Raw genomic sequence first — 25,856 nt, forward strand, 5'->3', positions numbered from 1 at the left:
ATGTGATTTTGTGTAATAAAATATTTGTTAAAATATACATTTCTAATACAAATCGCGTCTCATATATCAATCTTATAAGCGGAGTAGCAATACCTTGATATTATGCACGTGTTTAAATCTCATTTTTTATTATAATCTCAGCTATAAAAAAATTATGAGTCATCTCGCAGAAAAAATTTTTTTCAATTTATCACTAAAAATCTAGATCATGACGCAATTTTTTTATACTCTGACCATAGCAGACTCCGTGGGAAAAAAATCTTTTGTATGACATAATCTTTTTAATAGCTAACAAATTTATATAAAATACCATCCTCTTTCTTATCATTTCCAACGTAGTAATTTCTACTTCGTAGTTTTTTTATCCTTTCCTTTAGTATTTTGTAATTTGAAACTTTTTATCTCGGAACGAACAGTAATAAATTTTTTCGTGTTTAAGTTTAAAAAAAAATACAACAAATTTAATTTTCAGTTATAAACAATTTACTTTATTGGTTAAAATTATTTCAAACACTGTGTGAACAAAAAGTTTCTTTTTCAAAAATTATTTTATATTTGTTATATATATTTTGCTGGTTAAGACCTCTATCACATACTTTGGTGCGGTATAGCCTATAGGACTTTGCTCTAAGTAAACTCGTCCTTAGTATGATTTACAGGCGAAAATAAAAAGAGGTAAGAGACCGGTTCCTTACTAATAACACACGCGTCATCTCAGGATACCGAATCATTATAATTTAATGGTTAAATTATAATGAGGGTACCGCGAAATCTTCTCTTACATGGCAGGACCATGATAAGGATCCTCATACGCATACTTTATTGGAGGTTGGAGGAAAGTATGTTAAGTGGGGTGGTTAGTATCTGATTGGCGGTCCCTAATAAGGGTGACGTTAAATTCCTTGATTCCTATTCGTTTTCTTGATAGATCTATTTATAAATTTCCTTTTGCTAATTGTCGTTACAGTGACCCGTGTTACTTATACATCGGTACTCTTTGATTTTATAGGTAATTTTCTGATAATCGGTAGATCCTAAGTCATATCATCTTTCTCCTTCTCTCTCACAGAATAGTGTTATCACTGCTATGCAAGGGCCCTTGCTAATTTACATTCATGATTTTGTCCTGCTACTGTAATTCAACCATGTTCAAGATTATTCGGAAAACAAAAAAAGATCTAAAGAAAAGAGGACTTTTAGTAAAACATCTTTAATTGATTTACAGCCAGAAGTAAAACAAGGTAAGAGACCTGTTCCTTACTGATAACACATGCGTCATCTCAGGATACCGAATCATTATAATTTAATGGTTAAATTATAATGAGGGTACCGCGAAATCTTCTCTTACATGGCAGGACCATGATAAGGATCCTCATACGCATACTTTATTGGAGGTTGGAGGAAAGTATGTTAAGTGGGGTGGTTAGTATCTGATTGGCAATCCCTAATAAGGGTGACGTTAAATTCCTTGATTCCTATTCGTTTTCTTGATAGATCTATTTATAAATTTCCTTTTGCTAATTAATCGTTACAGTGACCCGTGTTACTTATACATCGGTACTCTTTGATTTTATAGGTAATTTTCTGATAATCGGTAGATCCTAAGTCATATCATCTTTCTCCTTCTCTCTCACAGAATAGTGTTATCACTGCTATGCAAGGGCCCTTGCTAATTTACATTCATGATTTTGTCCTGCTACTGTAATTCAACCATGTTCAAGATTATTCGGAAAATAAAAAAAGATCTAAAGAAAAGAGGCCTTTTAGTAAAACATCTTTAATTGATTTACAGCCAGAAGTAAAACAAGGTAAGAGACCTGTTCCTTACTGATAACACATGCGTCATCTCAGGATACCGAATCATTATAATTTAATGGTTAAATTATAATGAGGGTACCGCGAAATCTTCTCTTACATGGCAGGACCATGATAAGGATCCTCATACGCATACTTTATTGGAGGTTGGAGGAAAGTATGTTAAGTGGGGTGGTTAGTATCTGATTGGCGGTCCCTAATAAGGGTGACGTTAAATTCCTTAATTCCTATTCGTTTTCTTGATAGATCTATTTATAAATTTCCTTTTGCTAATTGTCGTTACAGTGACCCGTGTTACTTATACATCGGTACTCTTTGATTTTATAGGTAATTTTCTGATAATCGGTAGATCCTAAGTCATATCTTCTCTCTCACAGAATAGTGTTATCACTGCTATGCAAGGGCCCTTACTACATTCATGATTTTGTCCTGCTACTGTAATTCAACCATGTTCAAGATTATTCGGAAAACAAAAAAAAGATCTAAAGAAAAGAGGACTTTTAGTAAAACATCTTTAATTGATTTACAGCCAGAAGTAAAACAAGGTAAGAGACCTGTTCCTTACTGATAACACATGCGTCATCTCAGGATACCGAATCATTATAATTTAATGGTTAAATTATAATGAGGGTACCGCGAAATCTTCTCTTACATGGCAGGACCATGATAAGGATCCTCATACGCATACTTTATTGGAGGTTGGAGGAAAGTATGTTAAGTGGGGTGGTTAGTATCTGATTGGCGGTCCCTAATAAGGGTGACGTTAAATTCCTTAATTCCTATTCGTTTTCTTGATAGATCTATTTATAAATTTCCTTTTGCTAATTAATCGTTACAGTGACCCGTGTTACTTATACATCGGTACTCTTTAATTTTATAGGTATAAATCAGTAGATCCCGCCAAATTCAGGTCGATATGATTGATAAAGTCAATAATTTTTTATCATCTTTAATTTCATTATATTTTATTATATTTTAAATATTAAAAATGATGATTTTTGCAAACGTTTTTTAATTATTGCACACTTTCAACATTTTTAGTAAAAGATGTACAGTACATTAATAAAATAGCTGTTGATTAATTTAATTTTTGCAAAGTAAAAAATGTATATATATATAATGAATAATAATACATAGTTAAAAATTTACTATGTCTAATTAACAAAAATATTTACTAATATTCGGATATTTTTGCATTCTTATTAAATTCTAATAATTGATCTGTGTCAAGTTTTCGATATACTGTTTGAAGAAATCTTTTAATCATATCAAGATTCTTTCGCCCATCTTAAAATATTACAAAATATACATTTTTTACTTGAGAATAATATATAGAGCTGAACTCTGTTTTATCCCGTCACTTGGTCTTTACATTATTAATAAATTTTCTTTTTCGGTATTATTTTTACTTTCTTAATGTTAAAATTAGTATATTGAGCATAAGAGAATGAATTAATTTTCGATAAATTTTTTTTTATCATTTTTTTTCGAAAATAATTTGATAACTTAATGCTTTAATTGATACTTAGACTTATTCCTGTTTTATATTAAGAGTATGAAGAAGATAAAAGTGTTTCTAAAATAAAGTCGACAACATAAAAGGAGGGTAAAGAGAGTAGAATAGTAAATTTTATTGACTGCTTGAAAATTTTTTTTTCATATACTGCATTAAATCCTTCTAGTATTGCTGGCATTAGATGGTGTACCCGCGGTATCTTGTGCAGTGCGGTGCGATATTTTATGAAGAATATCGATATACTGTATATATATATGTATTTTAAAAAGAAACTTTTTTCCTTAGCTGTAGAAAGAGGAGGAGATGGAAGTAATCATACACACATTAAAGCATAGTTCCTGCACGACACTACTATTTCTTGTTTCTTGTCAGATTTGTATAGTAACTACTTGACAACATTAGCCTTAATAGAATAACCATTTTTTTAGGAAGATAATTCTTGTTAACGACCATAATTCAGAAGGCCATTTTTAATAGTTAATATATAAAGTCTCTTATGCTACACCATATATATTAAGACCTAAATGTTAAAATTATTGGAGTTAATTATAAAAATTGCATAAACGGTCTCGTCAACCCGATAATATTATTATTGTATGATTAAACCAATTAAACTATATAGTTTAAATCATCCAATAATACAGGCAGCTGGAATGATACTTAGATCTCTATTAGTGAATTTTTCTTTTTAGTTTGTTTTTGATCGTAAATGAAATATTATTGGGTACTCACTTCTGGGTTTAAAGGTTTGTCTTAATTTCTCACAAATTTGCTTAGAATCTTTTGTACCCTTAAAATATCGTTTAAGATGAATCAATTAATGTCTTTATTAACGCTATATTATTTATAAGTTGGATAATAACCTATCCTCATGAAGAATAGTTTAATTTGATAATATAATATTTTAAATGATAACAGCTATAAATAATTTTTATTATACAAATCACAGTAATTAATAATGTGGCTTATATCAAAAATCCCATCTTTCTTTTCAATAGTATTCTGTATTTCGTAATTTTCCTCCTACAATTTTTTTTTACTATTATCACTTCTTTACACCTTTTGTTCTAAATATTTCTTATTACAATTGTATATAATTAACCATTAATTTTAAATCGTGATGATTTAACATTGTAGTTTCAGTTTTTTTTTTATTTGTAAATAGGTATAGGTGGTGGTGAGCAACTAAATGTTGGCCAATTCGGCCATTCCGTCCTAACAGCTTTTTTTTTTTAAAAAAAAAAATCGTTTTAAAGCCTAGCAAGTTAGGGAAAATAAAGTTTAAGTTAAAAAAGTGTTGTGCAAGTTTCGCATATAAAATATCTTTATGATGACGGTTTGATTTAACAATTCTAAAGATTACCGCAGATTTTCATATCTGGAAAATTACATTTTTGCAGATTGCCACGGATTTTTGTATTGAAAAATTACAACGTTCTCCATTTTTTTTTAAAAAAATTGGCCGATTTTTGTTAGAAATTATAAATTTCTATTTGTGATGCTGAAAATGATCTTACGCATTGTATCATATCGTATCGCCCAATGATCAAAAATAAGTGATAGATATTCCTTGCCCTTCTACTCTTTTCTCAATAGTATTTTTCGAGATCTACTCGAGAGCTGTTTTGTAACTTCTTTTATGAGCATTTACTGAGCCTTACGTTCTTTGTAAAGGTTTTTGAATCCTAAACGAATAATATCTCTCGATTTGATCTTCAGCCTTAACAAATAATAATCGCATTATATAAATCGGGTAAATTGCCTGGATCCGAGATTTCAGATTGTGAAGCAGTGGTACTTTGCGCAGAACTTGGTGATGCTAACTCTTCGATAAGCTCTCTCAGCATAGAGGACTCGCCATCCTTATTAGATGATTTTTTGCTTCTTATTGGACGATTTTTTGGGTAAATCACGAGCGTTTTTTCTGCGCATCATTTTGAAGCCTGTTCTACTGGAATCGTTTCTAAATCATCGGCAGGTAGGACACTTTTTGCGTGGATTGTCAATGCAATCATAATGCACAGCATGTTTACAGGATAAAAGACAGTATCTTTCGGGAAATCTACATTTTGCATGTTAGATATGTTAAACGGCTTCGTTCACTTTCGGTTTGTTGATATATTGTATCCTCAACGCCTTTCATGGCATCTTCCTGTATCGTCGGTGAAATTAGGATAAACTTTTCACCCATCAAGTTAGAAATAGCTTAATCAAGATGATTGCGAATCTCTCTAGTAAAAGTTGGAAATGGACACGCGCTTGGTATGGTAGCTAGAAGATGTTTTTCGATGCAAAACCTATGAAAGCTATGACTAGTATATGATAATGTTGTAACGCTCCGAGAGGAAGTGTTAATTAAAATATCATTGTTACATTCTAGTGCTGGAACGTCAATACCTCTATTAGCTTTATCATTGAAGCTTTTAAGAATATTGTAACCCAGATTTCTAATATTAGAAATAGAGGGTTTATCAGATGAACTTTGTTAATTACCTTTGCAAATCAATAAAAGTGACCAAAGAGCTGAAGGATTAGCATATACATCCCCGTAACCCATCATGCGAATTAATGATTAGCCCCCAAAGATCCTCGGGGTGATTAAGCTGACTTATTTTGAAAACAATTTCTCGTTTCAGAATACGTTTTATTATTTTAAACGATGTGAGGAAAAAAGGGACATGACACTCAAAAAAATAAATACAAATCGAGTCCCTTGACCTTTCGATCTGCGGGACGAGAAATAGTAACAGAAATTTTGATATGAAAAAAAATATCACATAATTCTGTTATCTTTCCGCCCTGAAAAAAATCATTTGGGGTAATAATCTGAATATATGTAATTCTCACGTCACACGGCCCTTATTCATTTCGGCAAGAATTTTTCTGATATCATTCTCTGCGCATTTTTTCAGGTGATCGGATACATATGACCGGCCTATGCCACAATCGCGAACTTGAATGAACTGCAGGCAAGACAATATTCCGTTCAAATGTTTAATTACTATTCCATTTGCTATGTAATTCATAATTCCATGTTTTCCTTTGCAAATAGGACATCCACCCATATTCAAATATTTTCTGCAGATGTGTGACGTCATAAAATCCAAAAAAATAATTACGAAAGTAGTCATTTATTACGTCACGATATGGGCAGAACCTTCATTTAAAATATTTTATTGTGATAGATATATATTTTATTTTTATTTTTTAATCCATGTGAACAAGATTACAGAAAGATAGACAAGAACTAATTAAAATAAAAAAGTCAAACGCTATCTAAACTACGCTATAATCAAACCGCCCGAGAACGGTGCCATCCTGGTGCGAAAATATAAAAGAAACCGTGGAGGATCATTGTGATAGATATATAAAAAAAGTGCTAAGCTTCAAACTAAGAATTTCAAAATCACGTGATGCATCAATACGGCTGACATGTTTTAAATTCGAATCTTTGGATGTCCAGTCTTTTCAGACTTTTGATATAACCATTTAATTTTCAGTTATCAAAAATAACATAAATTTATATACCTAATTTATTGAAACACAATTTTTCATATGGAAAAAAAGACCATAAAACCTTTGATTGCAAAATTTGTACCTAGTAAATTTATTGATTAATATGCATCAGCTATTAAATGTGACAATAATTAACGTGAATTAGCGAAGTTGTATTCCCAAGATAAGTTGGAATATTATCTTACCTGCAAGCACTTCAAGCAATAAACTTAAGTTCAAACAGTCTAGTCATGCGGAATCGATCACCTGAAATGCGCAGTATGATATTGCCGAAATAGGGCATGTTATGTGTGCGGCGGGAGTCAAAATTTTATTTTTTCTTATTTCTAAATCTTAAAATAATAATAATAAAAGTTGTTCTTTGTGATAAAATCTATGAATTTTATTAAGATTTGGTATGGCGCAGGAAATTTAATAACTAAGCGAAAATTTTTTTAAATCATTATATATTGTAATACACTCATGTATTATTATGTTACAAAAACAGAAATTGTGTAATGACTGCATCAGGTAAAGATGTACTCCATAAGTATATTACACAAATTTTCGATATGATGACAGACATGATGAAATTAATCATTTAATCACTTAACAAACTTTTTTCCCTAAGTATTCAAAGTATTCAAGTATGTCTCAGTCTCAGTTTCCAAGGTCTCTTTTTTCCCAATTTACGGAAGACGAACTAAAAAAAATAAGCGAAAGCTATAAGTCTTCTGTAAACTGGACCGAACACAACAAGTGGCTCAAGGAAGGACAACCATTTGAGGAACACGAAGAAATCGAACTGTTTTACAAATGGATCTTCTCAGAGACAAGTATCAGCTGGTAAGTTTATTTATTTGTGTCTATTTTACTGCTTCATTTATATATATATATGGCTAACTTTATTTTTTTTTAAGGGACCGAAATATGTAACGTTGACAGAAGACGAGAACAATCAATTGGAGTCAGACCTCGCCGCAGTGAAGGGAAGGCCAATCATAAGGCCGGGAAGAAGTGCTATTTTACAACTCCCTCCGCAAGATCCAAAGCCGAAGCTGTCACTTTTAACGACCGTGAACATCGTGGTGAAGTTCCTAAATCCAAAAAAGTATCCGGTGCTAACAAGACATACAACGCAGATGCTAAAAGACTTAAATGATGCTGGTTTATTAAATGATGTCGTAGGTTTTTATATTAAGGCTAGAGTTAGGGAATTTAAAAATGGAGAAATACGTTTGAGTCCCAGTGTTGATATTTATGATATAGTTCCCAAAGGTTCATATATGTATGCATTAGTATTACCTAAAGGTCAATATTTGATGTTGCGACATCTTCGTGAGGAGTGCTTCAAGCTTCAAGCTTCAAGTATTGGATCCGCGTTCAGATGCATTTCATTTTTTAATAATCACGATACCTATTCAGATTTTCTTTCAAATTTCTTTTCTAATAGGACATATAGTCCATAATAACATTATTCTTGCTTTACTAATAACACGTATGAACCCTAATAATTTTTAAATAATCTTACATCTCTGCTATAATAAATATTTCCATTCTGCGTTTACATGATTTTCACTTTTTTACATGTAATAATTGAGGAAAAAACCAGTTGATCTTGACTGATCATTATGTTTTTTTTTGTAGGAAAGTGAGGAATATTGAATGATCGGATATTTTATGATGCGATTGTGCTTGTGATCCTAATGGATGAAGAATTAGAGTATCTCTTCTCGAAACCATCACTTGACTTTAGTACTTAATTTTTCGGAATGATAGAGAGTTCTGCATTCTCACGTTATACACGCCTGGCGTTAGAGAAAAATTCCCTATAAAAAGACGTGACTTCAGTTAATTTATCAAATTATATTCATCAATGACAATAGTACATTTTTATTCCATATGTCAAGTAAAACTATGGGCATCATTGATCCAGATTTTCGTGATGCGGTCAAAAATACATAATTTTCATGGATAAAGAAGTCGGTTCTTGGATCCAAAAATGGTGTACGAAAACATGCTTCTATTAAAGTGATAAAACAATCTTTTTTGCATTTTTTTTACTAATAATTATGACAAAACTGTTATTTGATAAACAAAATAAATCAATTTGAAATTAGTTTAAATTCTTTTCAATATTCTACTTCTATAAGTTCACTTTTATCCACTATGTGCAATTTTATCGTGGTGCAATAGAGGGATCCAGAAAGTATTATACATTTCTAACAGATCACGATAGGTTGATTGGTGAAGAGCTATTGAGTCGTGGTATTCTATAGTGCCATTTAAGCACTGCATGGCTAGATAATCTTATGAAAGAATGGAAGCAAACTCAACCCAATTTATATAAGTTTTCGCTTAGGCATCCTAAAAAACTCCGTCATGTGAGATCGATCACCTGAAATGCACAGTACGATATCAGTATATCCGCTTCAATGAAAAATTTTTTTTCCTTTCCCAAGGTAAACGAAATTTCGCAACCCGCAAATACAATCTTGCAACTATGTAAATAAGCAAATAGAACGGGCATATTCACTATGTACCTCAGTGTGAAAAAGTGCCAGTGAAAATAATGGAGACGAAACTTAGCAAAGCACCGGACGAGACATTACACAATTAACTTTCGGTTTAGGCTTAGCATTTACAAGAAGGCGTCTTCAGAGCTTGTAACTACTAATACATAGTTTCCCTTTCAAGGTTCTCGTTAGCGTCACGACCGATGAAACGGAGGTTAGGATGAAAACAATGAATATAGCGGGTTATTGAGTGGTACATAGAAAGGCTAAAAGAATGCTCGTCAAGGAAGTTACAAAACAGCTTCCAGGTGATCTCTCGAAAAATGCCATTGAGAAAAGAATAGAAAGGGGAAGAAAGGTTTATGATTTATTTAGTGATATCTGTTTCATAATGCTTAATTCTTATATATATTTTATTTTTCTTATTGTTATAAGTTTAGTAAGTGTAGTTATATTAAGACATGATCGCATCTATAAAAAATGAGAAATGGGTTTTTTATTAGTGAAATGGGTTTTTTCACATCTCTTTTACATAATTTTGTCAAGTGATCATCAATCAGATGATTTTTTGGTATTACAAAACAATTTTGAGTAACGAAAATTGTGAATAACTCTTTTTAATGTAATTAGCCCATATGCTTTAGTATTAATTAAGTTATATTTATCTTCAAAGCATGGAATTGATTTACCCCAAGATTTCTAAGTAAAATTCTACCCCACGTGAACCGGTGATGTTTAATGGGCGTGAAAATAATTTTTTTCACCACAAAATTTTCTGTCCCCAGAATACTCTATATGAAAAAATGAAAACGGTGGGGCGTGACACGGGTGACATTTTATGCAGGTCACGTGGGGTGAAAAATCTTGGGGAAGATCATATTCATTGGCCGATTGTTATTTGTTAAAAGAAATAGTTTATATTGTAAAGCTTGGAGTTAATAATATTTGAAATATAATAAATTTGTCTCTTTTGATCATAAAGCTATTATATAACAAAAGTATGGATTACGGATGGGTAGCGGGTGAGTTGACGCGCGGGTCAATCTAATTATTAGTTTTGGTGAAATTTCTCTTTTAATAACGGTTTTTTTTCGTGTGAATTATCCAACAAAATTCTAATAACTCCTTATATGATAGAGTTTTATCATCCATGTGCGAGGATCAACTGTTGCTCTTGTCAGCATATTTATATCATGAATCAACAAAATTTTTTATGTTCAAACTTTTTAAAGTCCGAAGAACATAGTTTATAATAATTACAACAGATGATATACAATTAACAATATATTAAAAAATTCCTGTACGTTGTATAAATTGTTGATTTGTTGTGTTACCTTTGCCCCTTTTAACTTTTTAACTTGTGCATTTTTATTTTGTCTTCTCGTGGTTCTTCTCGTGGTTCTTCTCGTGGTGAACCCTTAATATGGCGTCATCATAAGACAGGAATAGTATAAGTACAACATAGAACAAATCTAAATTTATACGTAACATACGACTTATATAGGGTTTATAAAAAAACCCAATTTTGAATTATTTTTTTTTTTTCAAGAAATGACATTAGCAAAAGATTTAGAGATATTAATAAACAATCCAAAGTTTAGTGATATTGAAATTTTTTGTGAAAATGAAAAGAAATTATATGGTTGTAGAGCAATTTTAGCAGTAAGATCCAATGTATTTTATAAACTACTTTATAATGGAAGGTATGAATCCCAAATTTCTTTTCCAAATATTAGTTCTTTTGGAATGGAGATTGTATTTGAGTATATTTATACGGGGTCAATTAAAGAAGAATCTTTAACAAAAGGCAATATACTTGAAGCTTTTTACGCTGCAGACTATTTTCAGTTATCAGGAATTCAGAGGATTATTATTGTGAAAACTTACAAAGATACACTAGAAAAAAGTTGTAATGAAAACTATTCACCGGAAATATTGTCTAAACTTGCGGAGACAATACCATTAACAGATGATAATATTTTTCTAAGTTCATTGGTTGATGCAATGGCAGTTATTCCGTTGAATACCATTGAATTTGGTCGATTGTCCATTAAAGGTCTTCGTTATTTTTTATCTTGTACAGAAAAGCCTTTTACAACCCCAGAATATGAAGTTTTTCGATACAGTGCTATTCTTGCAGCGAAACAAGTTTCTGATGATGCATATAAATTTTTTATGGAACGGTTACCAACCTTAGAACAAATAGAACAAAATGAAAACTTATTACAACCAGAAATTAAATTTATTACCGATCATCAAAAAGTTGCTAAAGAACTGGAGCCTTTGACTGAATTTATTGATTTCAGGCGAATTAAGGGTCAAATATTGGTTGATATTATCGAGCCACTAGAAATTGTTCCAGCTAAAATACTTTTAAAATCAAATGATTCCAATTTAAATAATAGATTATGTTTGGGATAAATCAGCATGTGAGATCAAATGTTATTATTAAGGATGTACAAGTAGTTTAGTAGGTGAAAGTGCTAGAGCTAAAAAAGCATTAGAAAATAATGATATTTTTGAATGGGATGTTATTATTGAGAAAGCTTGTAATGATTCTTGGGTTAGAGTATGTACATCAGAAAATTTCAATTATGAAATCTGGGCAGGTTGTGAATAAAATTCAGTTCAAACAAAATTATTTCCATCGCAACAAATTCAATGATTGATTGACTCTATTTCAAAAAAAAATTCATGATATATCTGAAAATTTAAAGCTTTTTATTGTAATTTATCTGTTTTTTGAGTGTTCAAGTCTAAAATCTTGCGATCAGTTAAATGTCTAATTAAATCAAATATTTTTTGATTTAAGGCCAATAAGGGACTTTTCTCATACCAATGAGTTAAATATAAATGATAAATACATTGCATCATGATATGTCACAATAATGTTTTTTGCTACGATAGTATTTTATCAAATATAATCGACATCAAAATGTTATTTATATCAAAAAAAAAAAAAGTAATTCTTAAAAATAACGATAATCGTAAAAATTTACGTAAAAAAAAAGATATATGATTGTAGAGCAATGATTAAACTTGATCTTTAAGTACGTCTTCTTGTTCAAATTTTTTTTAATTATCTTAGTAAATGAAGACTGAATGTATTCAAGGTTCACTTTTGTATAAAAAAGTTAAAATGGGGGGACAAGATCTTAGGCTAAAATCGAACTAGCCAAAGCAGGCATGCTCTCCAAGTAGAAATTTTATTACCGATCTACCTTCATAATAAGATACTGCAGACAAAATTTAGGAGATTAATATGATCTATCCGATAATGTATATTAACGTTTCGAAATTTTCAAATAACAAAAAGCTTTCTAAGGTGAAAACTACAAAATCATTGTTAATTTTTTCTTTGATTTAAAGTCTATATTACTTATTACAGCCAGTTTCGAAAAATGTATTGAGTCGCTCACTTTCTCTGCCTTGTGTTCAACCTTGGTTGTGGTGCTTATCAAAAATTCACGTTGCGTAGGAAGCTTACAAAAATTCAATCAATTTGCGATTTAGTTGCAAGATTTGATTTTTTTTTTTTTAGGTTCGATTAATCGGTTCCTTATAAAAAAAAGTTAAATTTAATCTGGAAAATCATTTTTGCAAATTTGGTCACATGTCATTAAAATAACAATTTTAATGTTGCACATAATACAGGGGAAAGGTATAACTCTGGAAAATAGGGGTTCCTTTGACAACATGTAAGGTTGACGGTTGACCCATTCATTAATTATTCCTTTTTCTCTCTTACATTCTCGTGAAAAAATAATGGATGATAAATTTTTACCAAAATTATCACAAAATTTGCTAGAAATTTTAAATGATGAAGAATATTATGATATTACAATTGAAGTTGGTAATGATCCTTACGTAAAAATATTTCGTGCGCATTTGGTTATTTTACATTATCGTTCTCCTTGTTTAAAAAGAATTTTATCAACTAATAAAAAGAAAAATGATGGAAATATAACACATATTAAATTACCAAATATTTTACCTGAAACTTTTCAAATAATTTTAAGGTATGATAAGAAAGAATTGTTAAATAACAAATAATTGTTATTTTTTAAAAACTTTTTTTGAATATCTGTATTTTAGATATATTTACGGTGGAAAAGTTCCTTTGAATGAACTTGATAGTTCAGATATAATTAAAGTCTTAATTGCCGCAAACAAACTTGGTCTTCAGGAGTTAATCACCTATTTACAATCATTTTTGGTTAAAAATAAAACAAATTGGATGGAACAAAATTTTGATTTGATACATCAAACGAGCTTTGAAAATGATACTTTCTTAGAACTTCAAAATTATTGTGTTGATTTAATGTCCAAAGAACCAAATAAGATATTCAACACAAAAAAATTTTCCTCAATTCCAGAAAAACTTTTGATCTCAATAATTCAAAATGATAATCTTCAAATGGGTGAAGTTCAAGTTTGGGAACATGTGCTTAAATGGGGAGTTGCTCAAAATCCTGAACTTCCCTCCGATGTCACGAATTATTCGGATGATGATTTTAATACTTTAAAAAATACTTTACAACAATGCATTCCATTCATTAGATTCTATAATTTAACTTCTAAAGAATTCTTAGATAAAATATTACCTTATGAACAAATTTTACCAAAGGAACTATATAAAGATTTATTAAAAGCTTTTATAAGTCTTTCAGATCCTAATAGCAAACCAAGTGATAAATCAAAACCTCGTATACCTAAAAAGATCGATTCAAAAAATATTAATTCAAAGATTATTACATTTCAACATAGTGAATTAATCTCAAAATGGATTGATAGATTAGAAATTACTGACATGTTAACTTCCTCATATGAATTCAATTTATTATTTCGCAGTTCTCGTGATGGATTTAATGCTAAAAAATTTCATGAATGTTGCGATAATCAACCTCGCACTGTAACAATTATTAAGGTGAAAGACAGTACCGAAATTCTTGGGGGATATAATCCAATTGAATGGAAATCTATTGAATCTTATTATTATTCTTATAACATTACTAAAGATAGCTTTATATTCTCTTTTGATAATGATAGAATTGAAAATTACATTTTAAGTCGTACAATTAAAGAAAAAAAAGCCATAGTTAATAATTTTGATTTTGGACCATCATTTGGACCAAGTGATCTTGTTGTATGGGGATGGTTTGGTAGTTACGCTATGAAAGACTCTTATGAAAAACAGATTAGAAAAACAAAAGATAATTTTACAGTCGAAGAATGTGAAGTATTTCAAATTTTATAAGATTGATGTTTGAATTCTTTCCCTATGCTTTAATAATTATTATTAAATCTCAGCTCTCAACAAAGATAAGTCTATAGATACTGTATAATAGTGTATTATACAATAACGACGCAGACACTCTCACGTTCTATTTATAAAGTATATAAAAATTATGATAAATAATTTTTAAATTCTTAAAATATGTAAACAATTAATTTTTATCATACTTTATTTACTTTATTTAAAATAATTCATGTTGATTTGTGTATATATTAATTACATATCATATTGTGACATATTCCAATAAAAAGTATCTAGTAAAAAATATTTAGTATTAAAAAACTAAATCATTTTCATTTTTTTAACTGTTTAATTAATATTTAAATTTTTCTTAATCATAAACATACCTACCTTGTTGATCAAGTACGAAGTCTTTGGTCGTCACTTGACTTGGTCGATCAAGATCAGCCTCGTTTATAATTCATCTCGTTCATCTCATTTCCTTTAGTCTCCTTCCTCTCTTCCTCTACTCCTTTACTCCTTTTTTCTTTTTCTAATTTTTTTTGTGACCATTCTTTCACGGAATGTCTAAAAAAATTTACTTTTTTGATGTAAATACGCATAAAATAGTTGACATCAGACCAATTTGGTTGTAACATTAAATAAACAAAATGAAGAATGTAAAATTAAAATAGACTTATATTTAAATTTGTCAAAAATCTCAATATTCCTACTGTTCGTATACGTTAAACCATCCAGACTTTGTGCATCAGAAATCAGTAATATACACAATTACGGTAATGACACAAAAAAATTTTATTTGAGGTCAAAAAATTCTTTGTTTCATTCTACAATTAATATTATGTCTCATTAATATTATGTCTCATTAAGAAACTCCTTGCTAAATATAGTATAAATCGGTTTAGATCTTTCCTTTTTTATGTAAATCATCGAATGTCACACGCGTTATTCGACATTGCGGTGATATCAGTTATGCATATACTGTAATAGCATGTGGAAAATTTTAAATAAGATTTTATTGTATATTTTATAATTACAAATCTCCGTTTAAATATCGGAGTTATTTCATGAGGAAAATATGGGTAAAACAAGGATATTTAGGCGTCAAAGAATTGATAAGCATGATAATGTGTGTAGTAGATCAATTTACTTTTTTGTACTTCGATTCGACCTGATTTAGACGATTAACTTTTTTTTTTATGTCACTATTATGGTTAAAGAAATGAAAGGATTGACATCTTTTGATGTTTTTTTTTAAAAAAAAAAATAACCTTTTTGCTATGTTACATTGGGTGATTGTTTCTATGAGTAATATGCAAAAGTTCGTTTCATGTTGTAATTATACAATAAATTCCCTTATTTACACTCATTTTTAAAATAAAATTTGTTTTTTTTTTATTGAAAATATGAAATTAGTGCGTTTAGTGCGTTCGTGATAATCTAAGTTGCGTGAGAAAATCTTCTTATCTGTTGTTTTTAAGTTTTTAATGTTGATTAAACAATGGTAAACATTTTTGCCGAATTTATTGCTATTTTTGGTTAATTTTGGCTGAAATTATTGCTAAATTTGATTGTTTTTGGCAGAAATTACCTTTCATTGGTTATTACCTTATTTTCTTTGTGTAATCGGTTTGAACTACCCTGACTCACCCGATGATTTATGTTTATCAGTTAAATATTACTATATTCGTTAACATCAAAGACAACAAAGATAGCCAATTTTTTTATATTTATTGGAAGAAATGACACAACTGAATTGTCCTTTGTCTTTTTTTTGGACCTAATTTCATTATTTTTTATTTTTTTTTAAAAAAATTATTCTTAATGGCTCGATTAATTTTCTACTTAGTTTTGTTCCTAACTTACGTTACGTTTTCGAGTGCTGCATATAATTTCTCTGCTTATGTTCCTCCTTCTATAGTTTTAAATGATAAATATTTCGTCGATGTTGAGCAAGAAATTCGAGTTGGATTTAGATTATTTGATGCGTCATCAGTAAACAAAGATTCAAATGTGATCAAGTATCAAAATTTACAATATACTACCAACACGCCAGATGTTAAATATCCTAGAGTAGTTGGCAATAAAAATAAATTATTCTTTTTTGGAGTGAACGGAAATGATGTTTTTGAATCAACCATAATGTTCTCGTTCGATATTAATGAAAAAGTCTGGAAAGAATTAAAAGATGTTAATATGCCATCACATTTAGATCCAAACCAAGAAGAGAATTTTGTCGGTCCTGATAATGATGGAAATGCTTATTTATTATATAACGACAATAATATTATGCTTACTTTTAACACTGAAACATTGCAATGGAATGAATATTCTATTCAATCCTTCGTTCCAACCGGTTACGCTTACTATGTTTGGTATACTGCCACAATATTAACCGATGGAAATATTGCGTACATCGGAGGTAAAATTTTTTTTGCATTCTATTTAAACGCTTTAAATAATAATAAAATAATAATAAAATAATAATTTTCTTTTTTAAAGGTAAATTTTCTAATGGCACGGGTTACGTTGATGCTCCAATGAATCAGGTATATTTCATTTATAAGATTGTTTACTAAAATCCATCACTATTATTAAATATTTTTCTTTTTTCTTTCTTAGTTTTATACTTATAATACAAAAACCCATGCTTGGGCCGCTAAGGTAATTTTTTATCTCTCTCCCCATAATTATCAAAAAAAAAAGAGTATTAACGTAATATATTTATAGTCCACCATTGGAACTACTCCTGGGCCAAGGAATAGCCATTCGGCCAGCTTAAGTAATTTACAATTTTTATCATAATTAATATTCTTTAAATTGATTTTATTAATTTACTCATGATAAAATTTTGTATATATATAGCTTCGGATGGTAGAATAATTATTTATGGAGGCGTTAATGCAAATGACCAGCCAGCTTCCCCGTCATTAGCTGTATTAGATACTAATAAATATGAGTGGTCTGCACCTACTGAAAATAATCCAATTGGGTCATTATACTTAGCTCCTTCCGTAATAGTTAACGATTTGATGTTTTTATATCTTGGTAATTATCAGAAATGATTTTTGCATTAATTATTATATCAAAATATAACCAAAAAAAAAATATTATTACAATTTTTTTCCTACAGGTGTTAATATTTCCTCGAACGTTCCTACTATTTTTAATAAAATATTTGTGCTCGATACATCAAGTTATACTTGGAGTAGTTTAGATCCCGTAGTAACCGATAGTGATGATAATATTTATAGTAATGGCAATAACCAATTAACCGCAGTTGTTGTAAATAAGAATGATCTCACGATGAAATTACTTATTCTTTTAATCGTAATTAGTTCTATACTTGTTTTGGCGATACTTGGAGCTACATTTTATAGATTGTATCGATCGAGACGTTTAAATTCTCAAATTAGTCCAAAGGTAATTGATAATTCCCATCAACAACCAGCTTAAAGTCAAGTATAATTAACTTGTAGTTATAGTTTTCTTCTACGATGATTTTTTTAGTTGTTTTTTTTTAATGTATATACTGTATCATGTTTATTAGTTGTATACATATTATGTATGAAATATTGTAATAAATTTTGTTAAATTTGATTTTTTCTGTTAAAGTAAATATTATTATTAATAACACGACTCCGAAATTTATTGACGTCTGCAGCTGATTACATAACTTTTAATGCTCTAACGAATTAAATTTACAAATTCTAGAATGAAATGAAGATACTTGATTATCGTATGATATCATAACTCGATAATATTAATAATAACTCGGTTAAAATATCACCGAACTGTGACTGTTATTCCAAGATCATGTTCCATAGTTATTTACCTACAAATCACTAAAATACGCTGAGTCAATACTTCAAAATATAAATCAGTAAAATATAAAATACTAGCTGCCGGTTGTGTTCATAATATTTTAGTGTTAATTTTAAACAATATAGTTTGTTATTGAAATATTATAAAATGTATAGTTTATATTTTACTTTATATATAGCAATATTTTATTTTTACTTTTTATTTTCAACGTGAAAAAGCCACGGTACAAATTACATGGACACTATATATTAGAGCCAAAAGCAATTCCCTAAAACCGTAAGCTAAACCGCCAGAAATTCCGACAATGACACCTTGGTTTAACGAGCAAAACGAACCCATGGCGGGACCTCCCTAAGGATACCACCCGAACCACAGTATAAATTTTAATAGTAATTTTATATATATGCCACGATTTGTCACGTGATCGGCGTGTAATGTTTTTATTGGTGTATATTATAGGTGCATTGAAAAAAAAAATGTTTTTTGTTAAAATTCCGCAGTAAATTTCATTTTTTTTTTTTTTATTTTGAGGAGCAAGGACCATGAGGTGGCCTCTATGGAAAGGTCTCCTCTTGACTACCTAAAGTCCTAAACATAGACCTCAAAGAGAGATGTGAGTGGCTAATAACAGAACTATATTACAGAAGTCTATACCCAACAGTTCAGCTTCCTTGCCTTTTCTTTCCTTCAACCTGGTCACTAAAGATCCAACTGACTCACAACCCTTTGACAAGAGTAATGAAAAGTTGAACTTAAGTTAGAATACTGTAAACAACATTTTCTAAACCTTCACAACCTTCCAGTAAAAACTGGTTTATTCTCTATAGTGCCTCAAGCAAAGACCCAAAAATATATATATAAGAACTAAAAAAATCATAAAAATTTTCAAGCCAATGCTATGCTAAAAAGTAATAAGATTTTAATTGTATTTTTTCTCTTTTTTTTTTCTATTATGTACGTGCTTATATACTGATAATTTCTGGAAGGTTTTGTTTGTTATATAAATTTTTACCTATATGAAATTCCTTTTTTAAATAATTTTTTATAATACCCGTTAGAATTTTATTGCCTATTATAGGGCATGGCTAAAACGAAGCTAATGTGGCTCAAAAAATTTTCCAGATTCCCCCAATGTGGTACATGTGGTAAAATATTTATCTGTGATACCCAGCCGGCATAACGTTGAGCCGTAGTTGAGCTTGTGAGGTCCTTTGTGGGTGTGGCAAGTGCTGGCACGGCACAAGCCTCACTATCACGAAGGACTGGCCCTACCACGCCACAGCGACACTGTTGTGACGAGCTGGGCTACTGTAGGTAAATATTTTCCCGCTATGTGCCATCGAGAGAATCCAGTACAAAATTTTTTGAGCCACTGCAGCCCTGCCCTGCTTTAGCCATGCTCCTATTATAGTAATTAACTAATATTATTATAATTTAGCTCTGAAAAAATACATACAGCTCATAGTAAAAAAATTTTTTCACCACCTGACCTCTATATATATATTTTTGGATCCTTCTTAAACTATGAAAGCCTAGAGTCCTGGACTTTGGAAATTGTTTTACATACTTTGACATAATAGCAATAGCTTCACTTTATTATGCTTAGATATATGTCTAATAGGATTACCTGTCTTTTTTAGAAAGTATACATGAACATTTTGATAAACTATAAATTAATACAGTATCAATTGATAAATATACTAATGTTTTACAAGTTTTCTAAAATAATCCAACTTCAAATCTAATTACAATTCCATTACAAAGTTACTTATAAAGCATTAGTAATTTGTAAACTACTTCTTTTTTCTATTTTCCACTTTTTTCTTTTATTATATAGGTGCTTTGCAGTAAAAAGGGACGAAACTACTAAAAAAATTCAAATTTTCTTTTATATGCCAAAAATATTTTAAATGCTATAATTTGTTCAGATTTTACATTAATTCGTTTTTATTTTTTTTAGTAGTTTCATTCCTTACTATTGCAAAGTGCCCATATAATAATAATTAATAATAGACTTTTTAACATTTTTATATTACTATATATAATTATAAATAATAAAATTTTTTTCAATATCTGAGTTTATATTATAAAAAGCTTTTTCATTTTTTTTTCTTATTTTCTTTATTTTATCTTAGATTTTTATATTTCTTTATGCATTCACTACTATAGTGACTAGTTTTCCATTATTTAGTTTATTTTTACAAAGGATGGGTTTGTTAATTGGATTTTATATATTTTAATAATAAAAATAAAATAAAGATTGCAGAAGCATTGATTAAGGTGGAAAAGTCCAATAAATACAGTAGTATTTAATGTATTTTTAATATAGTTTGCATTTTTATATACTGTATACTATTTGCAAAATATGTTTAGCAAAAAAATATAATAAAGTATATGGTATAGCATTTAAAATGAGTCATATAATAATCACATGATAGAATAAATATTCAACTGATAGATAAATTATAAACTGATTAAATATTAACCAATAGATAATTATTTAACTAAAGAATAAATTATTAAAATATAATAAGATTAAAAGAATTGTTATAAAAAATTTATAATTATTTAATAAAATAATCATTATAATGGAATTTAGTTAAAATAAATTATATTGAATAAAATAAAAATAAAAAATTATATTAGTAATAATAAATCATAATAAATTTAAATTTATCATTAATAATTATAATTTATAAATAATCATTAATAAAAAGAAATTTTTAAAAGTTTTTAAAACCTTTTAAAATAATTAATTATGCATTTTAATTATTAATTAAATTAATTAAATTTTAAGGTACTTTTAATTTTAGTGTAGTTTAGTAAATTAGAATGTATAAAAAGAGTTTTAAACTTAAGTTCAATAATTTTGCCTTAATATTTTCAAGAATATGGAATAGAAATAAATCAAATTATAATTATTATGATTATTTAAATATTATTAATCAGTATATAAAATTCATGTGTATAATGTACACATTTTAATTTTTATGAGCATAATTTTTAAAAATAAATTTAATATTGTAAAATAAAAAAAATAAAAAAATACTGTATTCAATATATATATGGCCAAGTAAATAAATTTATTCGTTTCTCATAACCAGGCGGGTCATGTAAATGTTGCGAAAAGATAAAAAAATTTATTTTATTTGGTCATGTGATTTTGGTTTTGACCAATCATAATCATAAAAAAATAATTTTTTTTTCCATCCGGTAACCCGGGCAAAAAATTTATTAAATCAACCAATCATCTTCTAGGAATCGGCTAAATTTTTTTTGAAAATAAATTTTTTTTCTGGGCGGCCAGGTCAAATTTAGCAATTTTTTTTCATGAGAAACGAATAATTTTATTTTTTTGGCCTATTATAAACAATTTTAATATATTTAACATCACTATTAAATATGACTGTAGTAGTAAAGATTTTATTTGTTTATATAAAAAAATTTGTGTGATTTAATTTTATTTTATTAAATAATAATAATAAAATTTTTTTTACTTTCCTTTTTTTTAATTTTTAAAGTTTAGTGTTATTTTTTTTATATTGTAAATTTTAATAGTTTAATGAAAATTTCTTTAACAAATACATATATTATGGCTATAAAATATTTAAAGCATTATTTAAATTCATAAGTCATAAAACTAATAGTATTTTCAAATAGCTTAAAACATATAATAATTGTCATCAAAAATTTACTAAAAACAAAAAAAATCTGCTATAATAAATAATTAACTTGATATTTTAGAAATTATCAATATTAATTTTTTAAGTGAAGTAATTACAAATCTTTTAAAAAATACATCATCAATAACTAAGAATTTATTAAATAAATGATATTAATTACTGCATAGAAGTTTTACTAAAAAATATTTATCTAAAAATTTTGGAATGATGGAGTATGAACTGCTCCACTTGGAAGTTTACCCGTACGATAGTTTCTAGCTAACTGGGATTTCAAACAAAGAAAAGAACAGGAACAATTTCAGGCTGTGCTTAAAGGAGAGTACATATATTACTATGTATATTTTATATTGGTCAAATATTGGAAATTAAAAATAAAATAAATGAACTGTTAGGTGTAAAAGGTAGTTAAAAAGTACATCCCAAATTATTAAACTTTGTAAAGAAATTAAATAGTATATTAAAGGAATTTTAATATAAATTAAAAATTAGTTATACAAAAATTCAAAAATGTTTTTCAAATATTATTAATTATTATAATAATTTAATAAATTTAATTTATACTATTTCTATATGATTAATTGAATTTATTAATATAAATTTAATTGAAATATTATAAAAAATAATCAATTAGTACAAATATATACTTTATTTGAAGAAGCTATTTAGTTTTTAAAATATTTAATATTATGTTGTTGGTATAGAAATTTAATTTATGCATAATTATTAGTTGATTATTAAGAAGCAGCTTGTATTTTAAATACAAATATTGATAATATTTCTAATCATTTAAAATCTTTTAATAATCATTTTAAAGAAATTTATATTAAACAATTTCAATGTTATTATGTATTAATACTTTATATATTTACTTAGTTTTATATATCACTTTTAATTCAGTAACAACTTGAAAATGAACTTTCTCAATAAACAAATTAATATTTGTTAAATACTAATTAAAAATTGAATTATCATACTATTAAAGAAATTTATTATTAGTATACTTATTTTAAAGCTGATAAAGTGGATTATTCTGCAAAAAGAATTTTTATATAGATTAAATTAGAAACTTATAAATTTAATAGGACCTTACTTATAAGATAGATCACCTTTAGGTTTATAGTAAAAATCATATATAAAATTCTTTGCAGATTCTACTATAAAAGGAAATTTTATATTATGTTGTTATAATTTTATCTCTTTTAGCTAATTAACCAATAGAATTTAAGAAAAAAGTAAAGTAAAAATTATTAATAAAGGGCCAATTTTTTACAGTGACCTTTATACAGGAAAAGCTACTTGCCAGTTGCCAATGTTCCAATATCTTGATTTTTAACACAAGGTAATGCATGTAAACATTTATATGCAGCAATTTTATATATTAATTGAATGCATTAACCACTTGGTAATTTTATCTACCTGAAATTAAATTACTAGCATAAGAAGAAATTCAATATTTTGAAGAAAAAATCTTAATAGGTAAATGTTCATTTTATTTATTTATTTAAATAGACTAATTTATAGATATTATTATTACAGATGATAATAATAATGAATCAATAGATAAATAAATGACTTTGATAATTGGCAATTAAAGAACATATAGATAAAACAAAATGATGAAGAAGTAATAGAATCTTTTCAAAGTTTAATTTGGAAAATATTAATTCCTTAGCTATTACTAAACAAAAATTTGTACACACATGTTCTACTATTAAGAATACTATTAACTCCTTAAATGATGCATTCAAAATATTAATTTTTGATATTGAAGACAATTATAATGCATTTACTAAAGAAAAAGAAAATTAATGCAAAGTGATTAATGGAAAATTGTACAAAACGAATTTCAAAGTATACAATTTTACAAAAAACCATTAGCAAACCCCTATACAATTAATACTATTACTAACACTAGTGAATTAATTTCACTTTCGCGGTTTTGCTTAGTAAAAACAAAGAAGACATGATTCATATAACATTTGACAATAAGGTATTAAATTTGTTTGTTATTTAATTATATTTCATTATATTCACATCCTTTTTCAATTTGAAGCTTATTACATTCTACCATGTAATTAATTTTTTTCTAGTTACAATTATATATATAACATGTTAAATATAAGTTAGTATAATAGTATAGTTACAGTGCCCGGAAAAAAGTCACCGACCAGCAGTAAATTACGATAATCGGTATGAAAATATCCTTCTATATAAAGTTTTTTTTTTAATAATTAACATGTCTTTTGTGTAATTGTCCAGAGCGAAGCGAAGGACAATATATGTCTACGCACTATGAAAAAAAAATCGATCACGTGAGTTTCTCTGTCCGCCACGTGATCGTCACCCAATGAAATCGGCAAATTTTAGTTTTTCGTTCCGGACTTACAACGGAGTAAGTAAAGTTGATCATCGAATTGAATTGCATCTACTTCAAAAATTTTATGAACTTTTGAAAAAAAATTGATTGCTATATTTTATGAGTTATTAAATAAATCAGATTTTTAATGAAAGATGTTTAGGTATAATATAACATTAAAAAATTCATGCTTCATTTTTTAAATAAAATTATTTATCGAAACTTTTGGCATATTTTTACGAAGTTTCATTAAAATCAATGAGGTGGATCAACTGTAATTTGCCGATCATTTGTCAATCATACTGACGCATAAATTCGGCCAATTTTTTTTCATGAAAACTTAGGATTTTGATTATGATTTCTAGCTTTTTTTATTGTAATGAGAATTCAAAATCAATAATTTGTTCTTTAATTAAAATTTTATAAATAATTAATAGATACCAATCATCTTTGTTAAATATGTGTAACTTACAAACTGTTTTGTCTATTTTTGATGATATTTTGCAGTAATATGTTACGAACTTTGATAAATAATTTTATTTAAAAATGAAACATAATAAAACAACCCATAAAATATAGCAATCAATTTATTCAAATTTTTTAAAGTAGATGCAATTCAATTCGATGATCAACTTTACTAATTACACAAAAGACATGTTAATTATTAAAAAAAAAACTTTATGTAGAAGGATATTTTCATAACAATTATCGTAATTTACTGCTGGTCGGTGACTTTTTTCCGGGCACTGTATGTTGATTTATAATGTTTAGCTAATTACAAATGTACGATTTTATAAAGAAAATATTGTAACTTAACGCGTTTTTTTGCAAAAATATACGCGAAAAAAAGTATAAATATAATAATAAGTCACTTTATAAAAATTTTAAATAAAATTACTTGTAATATGGCGTTAGTTCACGCACTTTTTAACGAAAAAAAAAGAGATTTTTTTTTTAACGTCGATTAAAATAGCACATGACCTAAAATTAGTATTATTCGTATAATAAAATTTAAAAATGTCAAATAAGCAATACCATAAAAGTATAGTAAATAAACTTTTTAAGTGCGCATATTAAAAGTAGAATCACACAAATAATACTGCACCGATCATGTGAACATTCACTAATAAAGTGTATTTATTTGGATCATTTATTTAATGATCGTACTAACCATAAAATTCAATATACAGTATGTATAATCGGACAAATGATATAGAATTGGCACATCTATAAAAAATTTTTTTTTTTACAAGATATAAATATAATTACATCAAAAAAATATTTGATCATAAAGAAAAAAAAGATTCTATTTAAGAAATATTGACTTCATTTTTAATTTAATGACGCTCATATCAAAAAAATATTTAATAAATATCTCTTTTTTTCGAAAAAA

At 27.8% G+C, this 25,856-nt stretch overlaps 5 protein-coding genes across 6 annotated transcripts; 4 read left to right on the forward strand and 1 right to left on the reverse strand.

Moving 5' to 3' along the window:
- Positions 1-5,537: 5,537 nt before the first annotated feature.
- OCT59_016632 (uncharacterized protein) lies at positions 5,538-5,888 on the reverse strand (the record flags this gene model as incomplete). The annotated part of the gene is made up of 2 exons (XM_066145823.1): positions 5,538-5,737; positions 5,825-5,888. 2 exons carry the CDS (start codon positions 5,886-5,888, stop codon positions 5,538-5,540), a joined length of 264 nt encoding a protein of 87 aa, XP_066003564.1.
- Positions 5,889-7,642: 1,754 nt separating this feature from the next.
- OCT59_016633 (uncharacterized protein) lies at positions 7,643-8,295 on the forward strand (the record flags this gene model as incomplete). Its single annotated transcript, XM_025330168.2, has 2 exons — positions 7,643-7,672; positions 7,747-8,295. 2 exons carry the CDS (start codon positions 7,643-7,645, stop codon positions 8,293-8,295), a joined length of 579 nt encoding a protein of 192 aa, XP_025183449.2.
- A 2,593-nt stretch (positions 8,296-10,888) lies between these two features.
- OCT59_016634 (uncharacterized protein) lies at positions 10,889-11,987 on the forward strand. Of its 2 annotated transcripts, XM_066145824.1 has the most exons (2): positions 10,889-11,045; positions 11,150-11,987. In XM_066145824.1, the coding sequence occupies exons 1-2, from the start codon at positions 11,015-11,017 to the stop codon at positions 11,761-11,763; spliced, it is 645 nt and encodes a 214-aa protein (XP_066003565.1). In that variant the 5' UTR covers positions 10,889-11,014; the 3' UTR covers positions 11,764-11,987. The 2 variants fall into 2 exon arrangements, with proteins under 2 accessions (XP_066003565.1, XP_025183450.2); XM_025330169.2 differs by having other exon boundaries at positions 10,889-11,987.
- A 1,120-nt stretch (positions 11,988-13,107) lies between these two features.
- OCT59_016635 (uncharacterized protein) lies at positions 13,108-14,599 on the forward strand (the record flags this gene model as incomplete). The annotated part of the gene is made up of 2 exons (XM_066145825.1): positions 13,108-13,361; positions 13,438-14,599. 2 exons carry the CDS (start codon positions 13,108-13,110, stop codon positions 14,597-14,599), a joined length of 1,416 nt encoding a protein of 471 aa, XP_066003566.1.
- A 1,758-nt stretch (positions 14,600-16,357) lies between these two features.
- On the forward strand, positions 16,358-18,231 carry OCT59_016636 (uncharacterized protein). Its single transcript, XM_025315123.2, has 6 exons — positions 16,358-17,021; positions 17,102-17,148; positions 17,222-17,263; positions 17,330-17,381; positions 17,465-17,647; positions 17,733-18,231. The coding sequence occupies exons 1-6, from the start codon at positions 16,424-16,426 to the stop codon at positions 18,053-18,055; spliced, it is 1,245 nt and encodes a 414-aa protein (XP_025183451.1). The 5' UTR covers positions 16,358-16,423; the 3' UTR covers positions 18,056-18,231.
- The last annotated feature ends 7,625 nt before the right edge of the window (positions 18,232-25,856 follow it).

The sequence above is a fragment of the Rhizophagus irregularis genome, chromosome 25, assembly GCF_026210795.1.
Source record: "Rhizophagus irregularis chromosome 25, complete sequence".
Lineage (NCBI taxonomy): Eukaryota > Fungi > Glomeromycota > Glomeromycetes > Glomerales > Glomeraceae > Rhizophagus > Rhizophagus irregularis.

Excerpts from the sequence above, each read along its gene's own strand:
- OCT59_016636 (XM_025315123.2), top strand. The coding sequence starts at position 16,424 with ATGGCTCGATTAATTTTCTACTTAGTTTTGTTCCTAACTTACGTTACG. Across the intron at positions 17,264-17,329 it reads CCCATGCTTGGGCCGCTAAG|TCCACCATTGGAACTACTCC; the intron begins GTAATTTTTTAT and ends ATATATTTATAG. Across the intron at positions 17,648-17,732 it reads TTTGATGTTTTTATATCTTG|GTGTTAATATTTCCTCGAAC; the intron begins GTAATTATCAGA and ends TTTTTCCTACAG.
- OCT59_016634 (XM_025330169.2), top strand. The coding sequence starts at position 10,894 with ATGACATTAGCAAAAGATTTAGAGATATTAATAAACAATCCAAAGTTT.